Genomic DNA, 23,112 nt, shown 5'->3' on the forward strand with positions numbered 1-23,112 from the left:
CAGAATTAGGTGTTGCACTCCAACATAAATCCTAAATGAGATAGAAATTGCGAGAGAATCCTGTTCCTAATACGATTCGAAAGTAAGAGTTACGTATTAATTAAAATCCTAACGAGCCTAGAGTTCGTAACAGGCCCAGACGCATTCCGTCATAAAATTAATACGCACTAAAAGAATCGATTAAGTCTCATACGCTCCGGAATCTAAGAGTCCGAATCTGACAAAGAAACGGCCAAAACATCAATTTCAACGCCCAGCCATGGGCGCTGAAATTGCCCAGATCCTATTTTCAACGCCTGGCTCTGGGACGTATTCTTTCCTAATTCCTCGTGGATTACAGCTCTACAATTCTATCTTTCCACGAACTCTTTTCTATAAATAGGACCCTAAGTTCGACGTGAAAAGAACAACAACACACAATTATTATTCTGAGTATTGACTCTAAACCCCTAAGCCTAAGCCTCACGCTGCAAAATTGATCACGCGTTCTGTCGCAATCGATCCATAAATCGAACAGAACGTATCCTGTCCCATAACTTGAGATTCGTTAAATAAAAGGAGAAATAGCAAAGTCAAAGTGGTTAGTTTTCTTAGAACCGTGACGCACCTCTAAAGGGTGCGTCGTAATTTGTCCCTTTTCCATGATTTAATTGCTTTCCTCGCCCTTTTTATGAACTGTTAAACAAACTAAATCTAATTGTTTTATCACGCCTAATAAAGATAATATTTTGGGAAATTGGATTATCATGCTAGTTCCCTTAATACAATCTAAATCAGATAATCGCGCTCGATCTAGTACTATATGTTGCATATTGTTAAAATCAACTCAGATTAGTTTAATAGTTAACACATGTCCCTTCAATTATTTATGCTGAGCTAGTAAGGATATCCTGCCTCTGGAGTTATCGAAGAGCGAGTACTCCTCTTGGTAGTTACAGTCCCCCGAACCCTCAATCTCTACCTTGCGGGTGTATGTTGAGAGATCCCCACACCAGGGATCACAAGGGAACCTATGGCCGTCGTGGTCAAACATAATTGCACTCCCTTTATGTCACGATAACCGGGTTTTGTCAGTTTTTCTCATTGTCGTTAAAAACTGAATGGCGACTCCTATATTACTAGTCAATTGGGTGTAAACTCACAGGAAATCCAATTACACTTGATTTGACAAAAAGAAACGTCACACCCACGAGGGACAAGGTCACGCATTAGCCTCGTGCTTTTTCGACCCCCTCACAGCAGGTTGGGCACTCATACCAGATACACTAACAGGTTGGGCAGATTGAGCATTTGCTGCTTGCATATTATCAAACTTATAATGTAAAGCAGTCAATTGGGCAGTTAATTGTTCTATAGAACTGAAATCATGCTTACCACCCTTATTAGATAGACCTCTAGGATTCCCATACTGGGCATTGTGAATGGCTATCTCCTCAATCACCTCCATAGCTCTAGGCACCTCAAGTTGCATGAATCTCCCACTAGCAGCTGAATCCAAAAGACATCTAGACTCATTACCCAGACCATTATAAAACTGCTGAATCAAAAACCAATCATCCAAACCATGGTGTGGGCACTCTCTTTGTAAGTCCTTGAATCTCTCCCAAACCTCGAACAAACTCTCATCTGCTTGTTGAGAGATACCTAATATCTGACCCCTCAGACGAGCCATTTTCCCAGGTGGAAATTATTTACCATAGAAAGCAAGGGCCAAGGACTCCCAATTAGTGATTTTCAAAGCTGTCCGATTCAACCCATTAATCCACAACTTAGCTTTCCCACTCAAAGAGAACGGGAAAAGTATCTCCATAGTCTGCTCCGGAGTCAATCCCTTATGCTTGATGGTGGAACAGTATTGGATAAAGGATTGTATGTGAAGATTCGGATCTTCACCTGGTTCCCCACCGTACTGGCTTCTCTCAATCATGTTAATCAATGCAGGCTCAATCTTGAAGGTCTCAGCTGCAATAGAAGGCATGATTCCCTTTGGTAACACAGACAGACTTGGCTTAGAATAGTCTGTAAGCCGTGGGGTAGGTGGCGGTAGTGGAGTTTCGTCACCCATCTCTATCTCTGAAACTGAATCTGTATCTGAAGGAAAAAGATCGCCAATATTATGATCAGAATCAGAGTAATTCCCACACTATGCAATGAAAGTTCTTCGTCTACGAAAGGTTCTTTCGGTCTCAGGATCGAATGGAGTAAGATTACTAGTACCTACGGTCCTAGGCATAGACAAAGAAACTACAAAACAATGTGAGATCCGGTCTCAAGGAACGTGAGCTCCTTGAGTAGTAACAAACAATAATCTAGGATAGACAATCAACAATAGAAAATAAAATCGTCTCCCCGGCAACGGCGCCAAAATGTGATAGGCTAAAGTCATATCACCTAATCAAAAATAACCTAAGTCCACTAGCTAGGTATCAAGGGAAGTCAGGATCGAATCCACAGGGAAACGATAATTAAACGAGTATGAATCAATATATTAAGGAATCTAGGGCATAGGTTCACCAACAAATAACAATCCAGGACAATGAACAATCACGATAATTAACAAAGTAATTAATTAGACTAGCATGGTCTCTCGAGTCGATATTAATCATAGACTTAGAATTAACGGGCTCTCGCTACGTATTAACTCTAATTCCACCTATTGACACAAGTCTAAACATAAAATTGCATCACTCGAATCTTAATTTGATATTACATAACTACCACAATTAAACCTGCGCAAATATAATTGTATAGTGAAATAAACCAATCAATAGGAATTAATTACAATGCCAACAATCACAATTATTCAATATCCCTTCATATTATTCATGGATTCCCAAACCCCAGAAAATAGACTACTCAAGCATATTAACAATAAACAAAGCAATTAGCATGATTGAAAGCATAATTAAAGCTAAACAAAGAATTGAAATAAAGAACACTACCTTAATTGAAGAACAAGAGAAATAGAAAGCTTGAATTTTTATTGAAATTGAAAACTAAGTGTTTGCATAAATCTAGAGAGAAAATTAAGCTAAGGAAAATAAACTAAGGGTTTAATACTAGGAAATAAGATGTCCAACTAAAATAATTAAGCCTAGTATTTATAGTTTGCCCATAAACATAAGAAAAAACTGGAAGAAAAACCGCGGAAAAAGGGCTTTAGGTTGTCGTCGCCCGGTCGGGCAGCCATCCGCCCGTCGGGCGACCAGCTCGTAACCCGCCCGTCGGGCGCAGGTCTGCCCGCCGGGCGGAGGGAGACGTTTTTTATAGCATCTGCATGCGCCCGGTCGGGCGGCTCTCGCCCGTCGGGCGGAGAGCGAAAGTTGTTGCTGCTGCTTCTGATGGGCGCCCGGTGGGCCCCGGGCGAAGAACCGCCCGTCGGGCGCCTGCTGACTGTCTGCTCCTCTGCTTGCTCGCCCGGTGGGCGAGGGGAGATCAACCGGGCGGAAGGCTAAATGAACCGCCTTTCGTCCGCAACACCGAGACTAACTTCCGGGGCTCAATCATGAACATCTAAGGCTCCCGTAAGTCAACAATAGTCGTCCCGAACCCCCTCGGGATCGTGTAGTGGCCTAAATCATCATGAAACGGGTCCAAAAAGACCAATTTCTCACTAAGTAATCCTGAAACTCAAGGCACACTCAAATACACAGATTAGTACTAAAACGGCTCCTAAGAGCTCATTTAACGCGTAAAAGTACTAAGGGACGGAGGTGAAAACACTATATAAAACACATATATCAGGGTACCTGTTCAACACTATCAGGTGATTAATTTCGTGTCATTTTGTACCGCTCATGATAGTTAATGTTTATTAACTGTTAACAACATATTGCTTGTATTTGTTAACGTTTGACATGTATACAGTCATCTGGAAGAGTAAGTGGATTTGTTGCTACAAATTTTTTTCCATCAGGACAGACACAAATTCGCATGTATGTGGGTGGGTTTCATATGACCCCGGAGGGTGGTGACGTTCTTTTGTCCCAAGACCGTTGTGGTATATCAATGTCGCAAAACATATCTGGTGGTCCACTTGCCCAAATCCTAACACGTGTACACATGTCCTAGAACATTAATGGTGTGCAAATGTCGCAAAACTTGAGTGGAGTGCAACTCTCTCAGATGTCGCAAATATCCCAGAATGCTGCTTCCATTCGCTACTTCACCAGCAATAGAGGTGGAAATTATCAAGAGGCCGAGAGTCATTGTATGCCTGGAAATCAAAACCAGCACCAACATACTTTCCTGGTTGTGAACGAAACCTCCAATGGGGATCCCCGTAGTTATTAACAAACTAGTAATCACTTGTTGCAGTCAAATCCGGGTTTTCTAGTCAATCAGGTTATTCAGGGGAGTGGTAGGCATTCTATACACGGCGCCGGTGGTAATCCAATATTCACTCAAGACCTGCTTGGTTGTCATGACTTAACAAAGAATTAGAAATGATTTCCATAGTGAAATCCACACAATAAATCTACCTTAGTGGTACGTTATTTGAAGTTCATTGACTTCCATCCAATAAGTCTGAATTATGGCGTGTTACCATATGTGCATTCCTGTAAAACATATTTGAAGTTCATTGATTAAAACATATGATTCAATCCTGTAAAACATAGGGTTTGGGGATTATAGGATGTCGTAACTTAAATAAGTTTACTTTAAATAAATGTACTTTATAATTTTTATTTTCACTATTGACATAGAACTATAATTTAGTACAGCCCAGATGTACTAAACCATGTTTATACCCTATTTGTGTGCAATTCGGTACCCTTGTCGTGTGCTATTTGTTACAGTATTTGTATTAGTGTATGTGTCTTACCTGATATTGAACGCCAATTTGTATAATTTATTTGTACTAAATTTTGTCGTAACACTAGTACATTTTAAAATAAAAGACGAATTTGTTTGAACAATAACACAAGTAATACGAATACATCGTCCGCAAAATATTACATTGAAGACAGAGGGTAACCAGCGCCGCCTAGCTGGAAACTAAACAAAATACACCTATTACATAACCGACGAGCTAAAGTTAGGCAATGTCCAAACAACAATATATAAATTACCTATTACTATTACGCCATAGTAGGATAGAACATCTACCCATAGCGTATAACAAAATAAGTCATGCTGATGAATACTATTCCGATGAATGCTACGCCGAAGTTAAGCTAATAACTAGCTAAGTTCTTACACTACGGTTAAAAACCAGCCTACATAATAACTATTACACACTGATGGGGAAAAGTGTGTATAATAGCTCCAGTATCTGGTGCTTAGAGTTCCAGTTTACGCGCAAGTGGTTGCTTCCGGGGCTTCACCAACTGCATAAACCAAATAAAAGATTACACTTAAGTTCTTTGGATTCAAAATGTCAAAATTGTATAGGTATGTAGTGTATATGGTACAACCCCAGCTATATGGGACATAAGAAGAGCGGTACCATACTCACCCATATTAGCGGTACCATACTCACCCATATTGTACTTGTAGGCAATGTAATGAAGTACAATGTACACCTGTTTGGTACCATGGAATAAGATGGTGTAAAAATAGTGTTGGGGCCAACCGAAATTAGAAATTAAATGAAGTACCTCAAATAAGACAGTAAACAGAACGTTGGCCGAACCGAAATCTGATTGATTATAGTTAGGTAACAAGTCGTTCCCGCGCCACATAAGGACTACCCCTCCGCATTGATTCTCAAACCATTTCGACTGATATTCTCCTGGTAAGTTGCTAATTAGCTCCCTGAAGTCGTCGTTACTTATTCGAGCTTCAGTAACGACCATGAGTGATGGATGGTGCCTTGCAAACATCTCAAAGAAGGTGGCCTTGAATGAGGGTCTTGTCATGGATCGGGCGTTCCATAGAACGATCATCGTACCTCGTGGTATCATGGTGGTACTCCCGTCCCCACCATAGTCTTTCCCTCTAAGCACACCTCAGTGTACGCCCGTGGTTTGGTCTCAAAATACCTTGGAACAACAGTAACCTCTAACCCACTAAACATATGTTCCACACTCATAACATGAATAGCTTGAGTGTTAGGTGCAATGAAAACCTGGCCTCTGAAATCAGGAAAAGTGTACACAGGGAGGTCGTCCACAACTACATCTGGCCTAGGGTCGATGACAGCAAGGAGGTTGTCCGGGTACAACAACCACGACCCTTGTGCAGCAAGCTGGTTGGAACACCAATCTAAGTAGGCCCAAAACCCTAGATGCATATTAGGGTGGTCCGTAATTAAAGGGTGGTGTGCAGGCTGGACTTCACCTGCAGAGGTGACCATCACTGAACAAGGGAAAATAACAGGGTGGTAAGGGAACTTACTAACGTTAGAATACAGCTCGATATTCAAGTCTGTTTTAATTGCTTGCGGCACACGGAGACCCATTTCTGCGTCGTCGACATCGATGGAGTAGGAAGTGGTGTTGTAGTTCAATTCAGGTCTGTATGTTGGTTTTGGCTGTTCGAAATACATGATACCTTTAGGATGGAAGACATGTGATCGTCTGCTATCATAAACAAGGACGTATTTGCCTTTTTCCATTTTTGGGAGAAATGGCCGGTGAGCCGGTGAGAGTTTGGAAATTAGGGTTTGAACAGCTTGAAGGAGAAACGAAATAGGATAATGTGGGTCAGTATGAGGAGTCCCCACTAGAAGTAGTTGTCAATTATAAAGGGAAGTGAATACTCCCCCAACGTTGTCGGTGAAAAAAGGAAGTGCAATAAATTCCATAACAACCTAGGTGGGTTAAATAGGTCTTACGTGGTTTGGTATCACTATTTATTGTTATTTTACGTTCTAGTACCGCATAAAGTACTTTTCCACTATTGCTAACTACTGCGAATTAACGTTTGGTGCATAAATGTTCTTTGGCTGGCAATTTAGGGTTGAGGAAAATCAATAATTGATTGTTGAACAAATTATATCCGAATTTGGTAGGTGACCCCTTAATCCAATTTGTTTTACTACCTTAATAATATATGTCAAACATACGTTTTCGTTTATTTGAGTTGTTTGGCACACTAATATTGTCGGTATGGAACAGTAGACTACTAAGAATCGGAATTTAGGGTTATGTTTGAAGGTATATGCTCGAAACGGTTCAATATATAGTTTGATGGTTAGGTGAGGTTACATGGTTGTTTATTGTGTGGTTAATTTAGAAGACGGATAATAAGTCTATATTTTGACGTGACTAAATAGACACTAGGTCGGGTATCCGAACATTGATAACTAACTTTTAAAAGTAATAATAATTTAAAATAAGTAATATAAGTTAATGAATATATTTTTGAACTTTGTTTAATACTACCTCACTATTAAGTTGTTTACGTCTTAGAATATCAGTTGTTTACGTCTTAGAATATGTGTCCGAATTTGGAAAACTATAACTGTATATTCTCACTATTATAATTTACGTACATCACAATGTTATCATGTAAGATCTTGTTATATTGGTCTTGATATCTATTTTCATAATATCAAGTTTTAATAACTTTTACATATACGAAAATTGATATTTTATAGATTGATGATGATCACCATTTGTACGCCTATAACCATACATTACACTTTGTAAGACTATTACTACATAATTATATACATATGTGGTTATCAAACGATAATTTACAAAGTACGTGAATGAATTAGCTAAATCTATGGTTATCAGATTGAACAGATATTCCTCGGGTGGGTTGGAACGGATTTTGGAAATCAACTATCCAGTTCTGAACAGTACGGTTTCTGAACGTGGTGTAAATAGGGTCGGATTGAGAATTGACAACCCTACATTTAACCAATCCAAGTTAATGGTTTATTTATATCTTGATTGGTTAGATTTTCAATCTCGGACCAGATGATACTGGGACGAATTCACGGTAGGTTAAACATTAAGTCCCTTAACGAACCACTAACCAATAGGATTAAGTAAATAACCCAATATTATTAAATACTTACTATGAATATTAGGTTTTGTGACCTACCAAAGCACCAAACCTACCAAATGGCCTGTGCCAAACGACGTATGAATACGAGAAGCTCTAAAACAAAATTGTAATTGGAACAAAAAGCGGGAATTTTCCCGCCTCAGTCAAAATTCAAACCTGGTGGAAGCTTGTCAAGGAATCTTTGACCTTGACCACCACTTCTATATAAGCCACAACAAATTGTTGGCCCCTTCCTACTTAAATTTATAAATAGTCCAACCAAAACAAATTTACCCCGGGTTCCTAATGTCCCATAGTTCTAATTTCCTAAGGTCACCGCCGGCAAACGTGGGATGCGTAGACGGTCGGAAGATACTCTGGTGCGAGACGATAAGTTGTCCAACATGCGTCCCTTGCATAACTGAACTTAGGATTTCACAGACAACCACAAATCCACATAAATTATATTACAAATGTCGATTATGTAGGTGGTTCCGTTGGGTTGAAGATCAGAATTTAATAACAGAGGAAAACATGTTGCCTTCGCGTCTTGTGGATGTAGGGCTGGACCGCGTTCTCCGCCGGCTCGACAAGATAGAATCATGCATTTCGATGTTGTTTAAATTATTCGTAGTATGTCTTTTAGTTTCTGTTTATTTTCTCCTCGCAAAGTAAATCGACGTTTTCTTTGTAAAAGATCGAAAGAATCAATAAATAATGTATTTTATCAATTGCACAATTTCAATCTCTTATAATTGCGTATATAAGTTACATATGTATGTCGTATTCCCTTATGGTGTTTGACGCATTAATTGGGGGAACTCTAGTTGGTAAAGATAAGGGAAAGTAATCATTACCTTGCACTGGGTCTTTCCGTCTGCTAATCTTAGCACATCAATAGGCGTCGTTTTGCTCGGCAAATGGTTCCCGGGATCACATTCTATGTAGGAACGCGAACAAATTGTTAGTTGATTTATCGAACATTCACCTCTAATGAACCCTAACACAAACAAACATTCGTTCCTTGTAACGAAAATTTCTACAATTTCAAGCATTTGGTGTATTGTATTACTTCATTTGGTACACTTATCGCCGAAAGTACGTTGTTTTCCTTTAAAAAACTTATTATTAAATGAGTTTAGTATTGATTGTAACACTTTATCTGGTTCATACACGGCCGCAATGGTTTGGTACAGTATGTAGTTTTTGTTAGTGTACCAAACTGGCGTTTGGGACCATACCTGTTATGAAATATGTATTGGGGATCTACTTCATCTAATTAAATGATTTATGTGTAAAACGGATGACACTTACATGAAATTTTAACGATGCTAGCTGTTTCGGTTTTGCTTCCAGATGGAAAACGGGATCATGCCGGTAAGTGATCGAAGGCTAGACTTGGGTGACACACCAAAACATAACCACACCCCCGGCTCAACCTTCGGGCCCGAACAAGTCATGTTGGTACGTCCCAGGCAGTGTTTCTGCGATAAGCAGAAGTTGAGGTTTATTTATTCTAGACTCGGTTACAATTATAATGGACGGGGCTAGTTCGGAAAATATGCGATAGAAGTGTTCCTTAAACGAAGGCCTGGTTACACCCGTAGCATTCCAAATGACGACTAACAATCCTTTGACAGCAATGTCAGTGTTGTTTGGCCTACGTATTCTTCTGTTGATCCCAACTGAATATGGTGGTAACCCTTTTTATAAAGGTTTCCTTCACGGTAGAAGACATCAACGTCGATTGAGTGAATGTAGTTAGAATTTTTCATAACATGAAGGCCATCGGTGTATGAACCAAGGAATATAGGGGTCTTTTTGATTGGTACAGTGTACACCGGTGTTTGGTCAATATATAGTACTGGGATGGGATCAATGAAAGGTAGGTAATTATAAGGGATTATGTCAAAACTATCGAACTCGGCCCAACTCGTAGCTTCTCACTCTATGTAAGCTAACAAACCATCTGGAATACGTCCAGTCGAGTCTTCGGGAGTAGAAAGGTGGAATGGTAATACACGATTGTTGACCGTAAGCATGAACGTATCTAGAAATCCTTCTCTGTCCGATGAATTTGAAAATATTTCATGTACGATAGTGTCTCTATCAACGGGGTTCTACTCCTCTTCCCATGTGATCTCGTCATAGGTCTGAAAGGAAAAGGTCAGATTTATATCCAACTCAAATCGCGTACCCGTAGCCGGGGAGAAGTACATCGCCTCCCGGGGATGATATAGGAGGTTCCTGGTTGGAGACGTTTCATTGCTAACACACTGTTTTAAAACATTTTTGGTTGGGGATTTTGGCATTAGGCTAGCTTGGATAAACAGTAGTGGGGTGCGTTGGGTTTGACTGTGGGGGTGGAGCTAAATTTAGTCGTGTCTGATAAATAGGACAACTAATAACTTTAATTTCGGAGGTTGGTGTTAAAGATACAGAGTTATTGCATTGCTCCAAATAATAATTAAATAAAGATATATTACAAGTTCTTACACTTTTATAATTTCTGTCTTCATATTGTATGTGAATAGTTCATTACAGAAGTAAGTTTAAAATTTATGTCTAGTTATTATTATTCTTAAGTTACCCCAACTACCATTTTATAATGTTGTACTTGGACATAAACCCCAACCACCAGCAAAGGTTAGCATTCATTCATGCAGTCCTTATCCTGTACTTCTATAAAGGTAATGAGGATGTCCTAGGTTTTATTTCATTCCATCCTTGTTCCTCTGTAAAATTTACTCCAAACTATTTCTAGTCATGACCGGTGGTCCTACTCGGGAGGCAAATAAAAGGTAAGTTCTGCTCATGTCCGAACTTGTTTTTTTTTTTTCCCACTAGGGTTTCTTCATTACGTTGTGGCATGAAAATTAAGGATTCCGGGTTGGCAAATGTTTATATTACACTATTATTGGGGGTAAAATGTAATGTTTTTAGTATAGTTTATTCTTATCATTCGTACCTTATTATTGTGGATGGAGTACTAACTCTCTTTGTATGGTACATTGTGAATATATCTTGCAGTACTAAACAAAATGACACTAAGGGAAAGGGGAAGGCACTTGAACAGGAAGAAACACCAAGGACAAGGAGGTACACAGCTAGGGAGAAGGGAAAGGCCAAGGCAATAGATAGTCACGAAGTTTTAGAGGTAATGGCTGAGTCCGTCCAACGCGACGTAAAGGACGTCGTCGGCATCCACACGGTACGTAAAAGGGCTGGAAGACAAAGCCTTGTCTTCCCCCACCTTCTGGTTGCTGTGTCCAGGAAGGGGGACGAAGCCATAAGTGGAATAAAGTTCAACCCTAAATGGCCGTATCTCACACCTCTTAAGATAGTTAGTGCACGACGCTTCAGGAAAGAGGCGTACTGCTTTTATATTACTTACTAGAGTCGTATAAGATGGCTTTTAGTTTTAATTTGAACAAACTGAAAAAAAATCCTCCTTAAGTGCATGGAAAACGATCTTTTCTACCGCTACCTTGTCAAATTCTTTGAGATGTTCAAGCCCTTGAAAGGTGGTTGGATGAGGTAAAATACAGGTTACAGGTACATGAGACAGAGTCGGGTCCATTTGGCCTACTAGTGCTTGGCTGGAAATACATGGGTTTCAAAGAAAGGGAAACCACATTTGATTGGATAAATTTCGGAAACGTGGATCTCTTTTACTACTTGTCTTACGATGAAACAAACTACTTGAAGTTCAAGAACGAAATGATAGATCTGAATGGGTTGGACGATGAATGAATTGGATTTACTGCTAGAAAATCCTTTTTACTCTACGCATAACTACCCTGCTTATTACGATAACCAGATGGAGCTGGCTTTCGCTTCTAGAGGTTCTAAGAAATGTTATTACGACGAGGACATGGTCTACTATCACCCTGATTCAGCGGATGAGTATGATAGTTCTAACAGCGACGCTAATGATGAAATTTGATGCTATTTGGTACGTCATTTTCACTACAAAAGTACTAAATGAAGCGGTTTGGTATTCACAAACAAAACGTAACGGGTGCGTCCACACTAAGTTTATTTTTATATTAACAACAAGTTATTTTTGTTGTTATCATATCACAAGGTCGTATGGTAGAATATTCTACAACAATTAGAATTTAGTTGTAGAATATGTATTTGTTTATATAAAATAGCTTTAGATAATAAACAACCGTAAACAATATGGTTGTTTGGGACTCTGAGTTAAGTAGGCAGGTACATTATACACTTTAGAATGGTAATTTAGGGTAAAAAAGTTAGACCTTATATTGATAACTTCACGTGGTAGTTAGTAAGGTTGGCGGTTACGCCGAATACACCCCCAAGTGGTAGTTAACTTCACAAACTAACAAAATATGTAACCCCTTAGGGCAGTTATATTATGCAATTTTTAATAATAGTAAAGGGCAATTTCATTATTCAATTTTTAAGAATAGTAGTTACTAGGATGTTTATATTTACACTTATTTGGATAAGGACGAACCCATCGATCATCGTCTATAAATAGGTCGGTAAAGACCATGTTTTAAGAGTGCAAAGTATTACACAATTTTAAAAATTACGAAAATCCAATGGCAACCCCAAACTCGAGAAGGTCTAGCGTTCCTTTTAGACCCACGGCGGAAGAACGTGCCAGGGCGGAAATTAATTCAAAGATTCAACAAATCAAGGAGGCGAAAATCACTCAACGTGAACGCATAAAATCAGCAATGATAAGAATGAGATGGGAAGGGAATAGACGGGCATAGACCCTATTCAAAGATCTGCTAGAGCGCTATGACGATGTGGAACAAGGTGTTGATGAAGTGACCGAGGAAATGGAGAACGGGATACGAATTTGCAAAGAACATATAAAGCGATTGAAGGCCATGCAACGTTAGTTCTTCACATCACTTTACGAAGCGCTGCGTATCGGTGGCCATGGAGATGTTTGTGATTATATGAAAGAACCCGTTGACCAATATGATTACGCTGAAGAAAGGATAATTGATCTGAATATAGGAATTGAGCGTATCAAGTCCCCTATACTTGCTCTGTGAGACTGCATCTTCAGTTTGGGAGTGCAATTTCATATTTGTGCTAAAATAATGTGTGACGCAGGGTAAGTTGTACATATTAATGTTATGGCTCTTTGTTTATGAAAGTAGGGTTTAGGATGTTTGTCAGTGTGTCTTATGTTCAGTGATTGTAACTATTTACTGAACCACAGTTTGTAATTATCGTGTGTGGCTACTTTTATCGTTAATGAATGTGGGTAAGATTACTAGTACTTAAATTTGAGTCTCCATCACCCTTACGGTTATAGTAGTTAATTGTACGTCAATAACTTAATAATCGTTACAACATTTTATGTTCGATAACATAAAATGAACTTCGTAGTAAACGTTTTGTAGTACATTATCTTTGCAATGTTAGATGAGTCATGCATACATGCAATTACATTTAATGTGACTGCGTAGATTTAATAATGCATGTAAACCAAGATGAATAGATCATTAATTAAGCGTAGAGTACTTTCGTCTTTTCATTAAAACTTTATTGAGTGTTTCAAACTGTTTCAAACAAAACAATTGGAGGAATATTGCTCTTTATTGAAAAATATTGATGGATTTTAAAAAACTAATTCCATGATGATATTATTTATTTACAGTGGTTTCATTGTTCGTTATGTGGGATCGTTTCATGATCGGAGTAATTGGATTCGGAATTTCACGGATCGTTCTGTAAACAGATTCGGATCTAAATCGGATCAATACTAACGGGTTGGGTCGGATTTGGAAATCAACTCGCGGGTTCTAAACATATCGGATTCTAAACGGTTGGACAAACCCTTACGATTCACTGCTGAGTAGGGTTGAAAATTGAACCCCCCCCCCCCCCCCCCACACACACACAAAGTAACCGGTCCAATTTAATGTTGAATGAAATCTTGATTGGTTAGAGTTTCCATCGTAGACCAAGGCGACACTGGGACCAATTCCCGGTAGGTGTAAAAATACACTAATTTACACTCATATTAATTGTTTATGATTTACCCCTACTAAATTGGATTACTAAAATAAACTAATATTATTAAATAAATACTATGATACTAAGGTATTAATTAATGACTATTCAAAGTACTAACCCTAAAACATGGCCTATGCCAAACGATAATTAACTACGAAAAGTTTATAAACAAAATGTTAATTGTAACCAAAAGCGGGAATTACTATCATGGTCTAATTACGACGAGGACATGGTCTACTATCACCCTGATTCAGCGGATGAGTTTGATTGTTCAAACAAAGTTGCAAGTGAAAAATTTTGATGCTATTTGGTACTTCATATGAACTAACAAGAGTACCAAAGGAGGCTGTTTGAGATTAATTAACAAAGCGTATTGGGTTCGTTCGTCAACACTGATTATTTTTTGTAGTTTAACAATAACATTTTTTTTCGTCTTCTTTTAAAAAATTCGGCGTCTGCTTGTATTTAGGGTTTCTGTATTTGTTTGATGTTATCAGTATGATCATTGCACTATATATATACTTTTCCGTTGGTATTTGGTACCTCATACGCACTAACATGAGTACCAAATGAGGCTGTTTGGAATTTACAAAGATAAGGTAGTGGGTGCGTTAACAAAAAGTATATTATTATTTTTGCACTTAGTTATTTTTGTTGTCGTCTTGTGTTGCAAAATTCGCCGTCGCGGCTTGTATGTCGTTGTTGTTTTCAGTATGGTCGTTTGCCCTCATTTATCTACTTTTCCGTTGTTATTTACATGTGTGCGTTTGCTATTCTTATTATGGTTGGTTAAGTTAAGATGATTTTGTAATTCAAACACAATTATTGTAACATAAAACACGGGAACAAATTACATAACACATACAAAAATGACAAACAAAATCAAGTGTAAATAAATATGACTGTATTTTGACGGTTAGATTATTTTATCAAATGGATAAGGTGGCAGTTATGTGACGGTTATCTCGAGCTCTCTATAAATAATAAGTACTCGGTGGCTATTTTTATCAAATTCCTTAATCTCTTTTCTTCACAGAGCATATAATCACAAAATGGAAATTCCACCAAATGTATACCCCAAAGTGTGTCCTAACCACCATTATCGATATGATTATAATGAACAACTCAAAACTGCACGCAAACCCGATCACATACAATAGTTCGAGATCGACCTCTTAGAAAAGTATGGCGGTGCGGTGGTTGAACCAGACCAACAAGGACATGCACACTCCAGCAGCGTCGATATTGTTGTCGGAGACCCTAATATAATGGGTATCATATGGTCTAAGATGGACAAGCCAACTAGGGAAAATTCAGTGTTCGCATGCAAGAAGTGGGCCATGGAACTAATCAATGAATACTACCTCCCAGACTTTGATTGGAAATTCTCCGAAAGAGTTCGCGTTGTTAATTTTCGATACTACGAGATCCTTGAGTACAAAGAAACAAATGGCAATTACACACGCATTAAGTATAAGTGCGTTTGTGATATGTGGACCGAAGCATCAATTGCGTTTAACCCTAGGGAAACGCTTACTGCGCTGCTTAATGTACCGAGTGACATTGATTTCAATAATTTCAATGCTCATGTGGACAATTCAAACTACAGTTGGAGGATTCAGTGTAGTGGCATGTAATGTCCGGGAAGACTGGTTCCTACTTCCAATCCTTTTACTACCAATCATCCTCTTACATATTGCTTTCTTTAATTTAAATTCCCTAGTGGTAATTGTGTGATTTTTTTCTTCCTCTGTATTTCCTTGTTTAATTTAAACACCGTAGTGTTACGTGTGTGATTGTTTTCCTCCTACGTATTGCTTTGTTTAATTTAAATGGCCTAGTGTGAAGTGTGGTGGAATATAGTGGCATATGATGTGCTTGTAATCCTCCTTACACATATGTTTGTGTAATGTAAATGCCCTTTGTTATTCTCTTATTGATGTACTTTTCAAAGTGTGCGAAATTGGTGTCCTTAAACGTTGCGTCCATGACATTGTGATCGATCGTCGGGGCTGAAAAATGTTCTAAAGTGCTCTAAAACCCCGAGAACATGCAAATAAAAAAACATGCAAATCAAAATCAACACGCTATACGATATGGTTTGGTATCACACCACAACAAAAACTGAACTTCCGTTAGCATAAATACGTTGTATCCATCGTTGAATTTGATACCAAACGATACAATATTTCTCCTCACTAAAGTCTGAAACACACACCACAAGTATACCAAACTCCCAGAAGGATAATACCATTTAATTTAAACCCATTCGATTAATATTAATTGCTTATTGGGTTTTTATTAACCTAATCATAAGTATATTGGGATTAATTTATTCAGATCAACCGTTCATGATTCATATTGCTCACGCAATGGAAACCACCAACCAGGAAGGATATTGCAATGAATCCACCATTCATGAATTCATCTCACTTACTAGTACACTCATCTGTGAAACTACTTTATATATACACAAGTAAATAGTATTCGATTAGTGTTGTTATATCCTACTAGCTACAATCTTGATGTTGTTGAATCATAAATGAGTTTAGGGCAACTATATAACTTTTATGTAATGAATAAAAGCGTGTGTTTGTTTAAATATGTTGCTTTAAGAATTTCATTTTCTTTTTATGGACCTTTTGATTATTTGGTATAGGCTACATAAGAAATTGGTACTCTCGTTGTGGTCTACGCCCCTTAAACCAAACATGATCAAATATAGTTATTGTACGTTGACGGTTATTATGGTTCGGATAAGGACGATTTTAAGGTAACTGCACGCTGTCGGTTATCCAAGAATCTGTCTATAAATAACCCCACTTACCACCATCAATGCCCTAATTACCAACATCAAACTATAATCAAAATTATCTTATTTCAAAAAACTAAACCTTACCAGAATAACTACATCATCATGCACTACTAGAATTCGCAGTTTTAACGACAACCTATTAACGACGAAATGAATTTTTTGTCGTTAATAGTCTATTTGCACTATGTTACTACGACAAGCCCAATTGTTGGAAGTAATTGGTTAAAACTAAGAATACCAAATTTAATGAGACTGTCGTTAATATGAACAAGTAAATAATAAAAAAAAGGAAAAAAACAAGTCGTCGTTAATACTCCAGCACAACGCGATTTATTTTGGTGAAGCGGCAAATTAACTTTTCACAACTTAATTCTCATAATCAATAACGTGCAATTTTCTGAAAATCTTTGAAACCCTACATCCTTTCCTCAATTTTCTTCAATCATCTCCTTCCTAAACCCTAATCACAAAACTCAAGATTCATATTCAATTGGAAAACAAAATTAATTTGAAGAACAAAAAGCGAGATAGAGGAGGAACGATATCAGGGGATTGAAGCTGCTATAGTTGGAGTTTGCTACAAAATCTACGAAATTGAAGGTTTAATCATCTGAATCGGTATGTTTCGAAATTAGTTTTGGGCGTTTTTTATGGTTTGTTGATGTTCATATTCATTGCTTTTTTATGGTTTGTTGATGTTCATATATTCAAATATCTACTTGATTTAGATTCCCTTGGTACCAAATAGGAGGCCTATGTTCTTTTAATTTCAGACCTCATGCTTTGAATTTCATAGTAATATCTGCAATATTCAGTTGGCAATGGAAGTTCCCCTCGATTCTCCCCTGCTTTGGTAAACTGTATTATGACTTCTGGTTTGCCTTCAAGCGCATATGGGTATATATTCTTGCTATTTTATATTGTAAATATTGCTTTCTTGCTGGTTGGAGATTATAGTAATTGACAACACATTCAGACAAATTTTACAAGAAGTTCAATCCCAGCAAGGTCAATTTGCGGTATGCTTTGTAATCTGTATATAACAAAATTACATAGAAAATTTTCCAAAGGTTTCAATAGATACAATGTCCTGGAATCTCCATCATCTATGGACTTTCATATACAAGTCAGAACCTGCTTCTTGACAGAATGGTTACTCTCTGAGTCATGTGTGGCATTGGTTTCTTTATCCCAAGGCTTGTGTTATGTTAGGAAATTTTTATTTGTTGTTATTCTTTTTTTGAGTCTATTTCTAGGTTAAGCTTCCTGGTATGCATACTCGTTTCTGTTTTTGGGAAATTTGTTAAGATTCAGAGTGGTTGGTAATTTGTTTTTTTAATTTTTTATATTTCTATTCTTGACTTGTGGTTAGTTTTGATTGCGAAATATTTGCTGATGTCTGACAAGTATGACTAGACCAGATACTGTAGAATAAACATCCTAGATATAATCTATGTATAAGCTTAAAATTGAGTTTAACCTGACTCATAATCCAGTTTAACCTTCTGCCCTCTGTGATCCTATATTTAAAATTGCAAGAAAACACAAAAATATTAAAATGAATAATAAATAAATTCCAGGATTAAACTGATCCTTGACTGAATTAACAAGTTCTGCCTATATTCTAGGATAACTTACACCTAAAGTAGGACACAGGCTGACAGAAAAAAGTTAGTTGATACAGAAAAGCGGAAATCCCACATTTTGGGCCCTAATGCTTTAGGAGTGGTAGTATACAACATTTCTGATCTTAATGTCTAAAACCTGATATGAAGCTAGCCATAGTGACAAGAAACCTCTACAACAACCCGATACATCTAAAAATCTAATACACCCTTCAGTTATGTTTGATTCCCATCCAAAGTTTGAAAAATATAGTATTGTCGTATTCCCATCCTAAGAATTAGGCTTATATGCGTATAATATTTTTCATAAAGTTTTATATACTTTTAAGTTCTATTAGGCCTGCCTTGGTTGACTTATATGACCAAGAAATCTAGTCGAGTCAGCATTCATTGACTCAATATACTATTTGTGCGAAATTTTATGCTAGCCTGCATTTGCTGAAAATTGTCGTATTAGGTGTTGGATTATTGTACCTCTTACATTTATCATGATCGTGAACCGGTTTTTTTAAAATAACATATTCTTGTCTTTGTTGATTCTCTAGGTAATTTTTTGCTGCCATTTTATTATTATACTTGGTGAAATGACTCTCTGTAAGGATTGGATTTCCATTAAAGATTACATTGGTGATCCAACATATGCCGAAGGAGTTAATAATTTTTTAGACTATGCTTTTCAAAAGTTGAAAACTGAGACAATTCGTTGTCCTTGTACCAAATGTATGAATGGAGAATCCGGTGATCGTGAGAAAGTAAGGGAACATCTACTTGTTTTTGGAATAATCAAAAGATACACCTTCTGGTATCATCATGGGGAGGGGTTGGATGAGTCAAAAATCGTGTTTGACGAGGATCATGATGAGGGAGAAGACCATGATGAAATTTTGGATATTCTAAGGGATTTATATCTTGCGTTCAATGATGTTAGTCCCTCTGTTGATGTCAATGATGTCGAGGAGCCAAATGCCGACGCTAAAAGTTTTTATAACCTATTGAAGGATTCACAAGATCCGGTCTATGAAGGTGCTAAGAGTTCTACAATGTCTGCAATCTTGGAGCTTCTTCATATTAAGACTCTTGGTCGTTAGACCAATGAGTCTTTTAGCATGCTTCTCAAATTTTTGAAGAATCGGCTTTTACCTACAGGGTCAACTTTACCAGATTCTTACAAAGAGTCAAAAAAGATCATGAGAAACCTCGGACTTTCCTATGAAAAGATCGATGCATGTGTTAATGATTGCATGTTATATTGGAAGGAGAATGAGAAGCTAGATGCATGCAATATTTGCGGTGCATCGAGATGGAAAACTAACAAACACAGTGGGGAAGACAAGTGTAAGTCAAATGGTAAAAAATACCTCACAAGATATTACGCTACATCCCACTAAAACCGAGGCTTCAAAGATTATTCATGTGTTCAAAGACTGCTTCTTTGATGAGGTGGCATGATGGTAAAAAGAAGAAAGATGATACGATGCGACATCCTGTTGATGGAGCCGCGTGGGAGTCATTTGACAAGGAGTTTCCCGAGTTTGCATCAGATCCTAGAAATGTTAGGTTGGGGCTTGCTAGTGATGGTTTTCAACCCTTTGCAAACTCGAAAACACCTTATAGTATTTGGCCTGTAGTACTTATGCCATATAACTTACCTCCATATCTTTGTATGCAGCAGTCTAATATACTTCTTTCGATGCTTATTCCTGGTCCTAAAGGACCCGGTGATGCAATTGACATATATTTGCAACCATTGATCGAGGAATTAAAAGATCTATGGGACACTTGTGTCGAGACCTTCGATGCAGCAACTCAACATCATTTTAATTTACGTGCAGCACTGATGTGGACCATTAATGATTTTCCAGCATATGCCATGTTGTCAGGATGGAGTACTAAGGGGTATTTGGCATGCCCTCGTTGCCTTAAGGATACACGATCAATGAGACTATCTCATGGGGGCAAAGAATGCTACATGAAGCATAGATGTTATTTTCCAAAGAACCATAGATGGCGGAAGGATAAGGATTCATTTGACGGAAAAGTTGAGCATGGTCTACCTCCTGAACCTTGTTCAATTGATGAAATTCTTCGTCAACTCGAGGATCTTGAGAACATTGTTTTGTCCAAGGATCCACATGTGAAGACAAAAATAAATCATGAGCTTAGGGGTGATAATTGGAATAAGAAAAGTATTTTCTTTGAGCTTCCCTACTGGAGGAAACATTTGTTACGGCACAATTTAGACGTGATGCATATTGAGAAAAATATATGTGATAGTGTTCTTGGGACAATTATGAACATCAAAGGGAAGACTAAAGACACTATAAAATCACGTCATGACTTGGAAGCTATGGGGATAAGGCCCACATTGCACCCAGTCAAAGGAGGGGACAAATATAAGATGCCTCCAGCACCGTTTACTTTTTCTCCTGCCGAGAAGAAAAGATTTTGTAAATTTTTGAAAGAGTTAAAAGTACCTGACGATTTTTCATCGAATATATCTTACTGTGTCAACACTAAGTAAGGAAAATTTTCAGGTTTAAAGAGCCATGATTGCCATGTAATACTCGAACATCTTCTTCCTTTGGCAATACGTGGTCTACTCACTCCACTTGTACGCGAAGCACTGATTGAGCTATCAAGGTACTTTACCTTATTATGTGCTAAAGTACTTAAAGTGAGTGAATTGAAACAACTAGAGACCCAAATTCCTATCACTCTCTGCAAATTAGAGAAGGTTTTTCCTCCCTCGTTCTTTGATGTGATGATGCATTTGCCTATCCATTTAGCCAATGAAGCTATGATCGGAGGTCCTGTTCAGTTCAGATGGATGTATCCTATTGAACAATATATGTATAAGCTTAAATCTTATGTACGAAATAGGGCTCACCCAGAAGCTTCAATTGCGGAGGGCTATTTAGCAGATGAGTGTATGACCCTTTGCTCAAGGTATATGCATAATATAGAAACAAGATTTAATCGCTAGGAACGAAATTATGAAAATGCAAACGGCAGTGATGAAGCCTTGGATATTTTCAGCCATCCTGGTAGAGGTTTAGGAGCTCTAACTGTTATAAGTGTTCCCAAGCGTGAAATGCATCAAGCTCACGATTACATTTTGATGAACTGTGACGAGGTTCAACCTTTCCTACAGTAAGAGTCTAAGAGTAAATATCTTTTCTTCATATTCACAAAAATTTTAAGTTCTTTATTTATTTATATACTTTTTTGCTTACAGAGAGTATTCTGAAACTCATCCAATAGATGATTCTGGGATCATCGAAGAGGAATGGAGCGAGAATTTTAGAAAATGGTTTAAGGATGAAGTAAGGAATATATTTTATTACTTCGTATTTGATTTCCAAACAAGTGAATTTTATTAATTACTTTTTTTGATTATTTAATTTTGGTAGGTTGTGCTCTTATATGAGAATAATAAGAGCAAGGAAATGGAAAATCTTCTCTCCCTTTCACGTGGACCAACTGAATATGTAACATCTTTTAGTCGTTATGTGGTAAATGGATACAGATTTCATACACAAAACCGTGATAAGAATTTGAGAACACAAAATAGTGGCGTGGTTGTGTTAGGAAATACGGGTGATGGAGATGAGAACATGGATTATTATGGAGTTGTAACAGAAATTGTAGAGATACAATATCTCGGAGGAAACCGAATTGTGCTATTTCGGTGTAACTGGTGGGATGTATTTGATAAGGTAAGAGGAATCAAAGAAGATGAATATGGAACCATTAGTATTAATTGTAATAGGCAATTAAAAACTGATGAACCATTTATCTTAGCTAGTCAAGCAAGACAAGCTTTTTATGCCACCGACAACATTAACAAAGTTTGGGTTATTGCATCAAATACTCAACCGCGCAACTTGTTAGATGATGACAGTGATGTTGATGAGCAAAGTGAAGCATACCAACAGACTGAATTTGATAGACCAACATATGTTGCATCCTCCTCTACAAGTGAAAGCAGTGAAATACGTAGAAGTCGGGCTGGAATAGATCCCATTATTGTAGAAGATATTTCAATCAAAAGTGGAGAACAACAAGCTCGTGTGAAGAGGAGAAGAGAGGAATGATTCATTACCTGTTGCAGTTGGTATTATTGTGGTGGTTTAGTTATGTGTCGATTTTAGTTTTTTGTGGGGGGAGTTTAGGTTTATAATTTAGATTTATTGGTCAATTTTCTGTTTTCTTTTGCTTTCCAAAATCTTGATCACCTGACTATTCGTTCCGTAATTGTATTAGTTGTGGTTTTATTGAATTTTTTGTTTGATGTTTTGGTTTTACGTTCAACTGAATGATCGTGCTATTGATATGATTAAAAGGTTTGTTGTGGTTGATATTGTTTCACATTTTTATTATGGAAATTCCTTTGTATTTTTAATAATTCTCTATTTTCAGAAATGATGCATGCTTCTAGCCCCTTGAGAACTTTGTTCTCATAAGTTTTCTTGAATGTAGTACGCTCAGTTTGGTTGCTTACTTATTGTCCTGTTGGTATAGCTATTAGTCTGTTTCCACCTACCCCGAAATATCCATTGGGTAAACTAGTTCTACTATATACTTGTGTTTATGATGGACTGATTGGGAGAGTGTCCAAGAGTTATGGTAGCCACGAGGCCACAATGTTTTTGTGAATGATCCAATTTTTTAAAAAATGGATATGAGGCATTTGATTTTCTCCTCTGCTATCTGCTATTT

General features: G+C 37.6%; 1 protein-coding gene and 1 non-coding gene across 2 annotated transcripts; both read left to right on the top strand.

The window, feature by feature from the left end:
* Positions 1–1,559: 1,559 nt before the first annotated feature.
* Positions 1,560–1,666, top strand: LOC130470970 (small nucleolar RNA R71). The gene has a single exon (XR_008931680.1). It is a non-coding gene; the product is annotated as a small nucleolar RNA R71 (small nucleolar RNA).
* Positions 1,667–19,804: 18,138 nt separating this feature from the next.
* Positions 19,805–22,487, top strand: LOC110804520 (uncharacterized). Its single transcript, XM_022010115.1, has 5 exons — positions 19,805–20,840; positions 20,928–21,339; positions 21,430–21,543; positions 21,629–21,716; positions 21,804–22,487. Exons 1-5 carry the CDS (start codon positions 19,805–19,807, stop codon positions 22,485–22,487), a joined length of 2,334 nt encoding a protein of 777 aa, XP_021865807.1.
* Positions 22,488–23,112: the final 625 nt, after the last annotated feature.

Source organism: Spinacia oleracea, chromosome 3 (genome assembly GCF_020520425.1).
Source record: "Spinacia oleracea cultivar Varoflay chromosome 3, BTI_SOV_V1, whole genome shotgun sequence".
Lineage (NCBI taxonomy): Eukaryota > Viridiplantae > Streptophyta > Magnoliopsida > Caryophyllales > Amaranthaceae > Spinacia > Spinacia oleracea.

Excerpts from the sequence above, each read along its gene's own strand:
- LOC110804520 (XM_022010115.1), top strand. The coding sequence starts at position 19,805 with ATGTGTTCAAAGACTGCTTCTTTGATGAGGTGGCATGATGGTAAAAAG. Across the intron at positions 21,340-21,429 it reads TGTATGACCCTTTGCTCAAG|CCATCCTGGTAGAGGTTTAG; the intron begins GTATATGCATAA and ends GGATATTTTCAG. Across the intron at positions 21,544-21,628 it reads GAGGTTCAACCTTTCCTACA|AGAGTATTCTGAAACTCATC; the intron begins GTAAGAGTCTAA and ends TTTTGCTTACAG.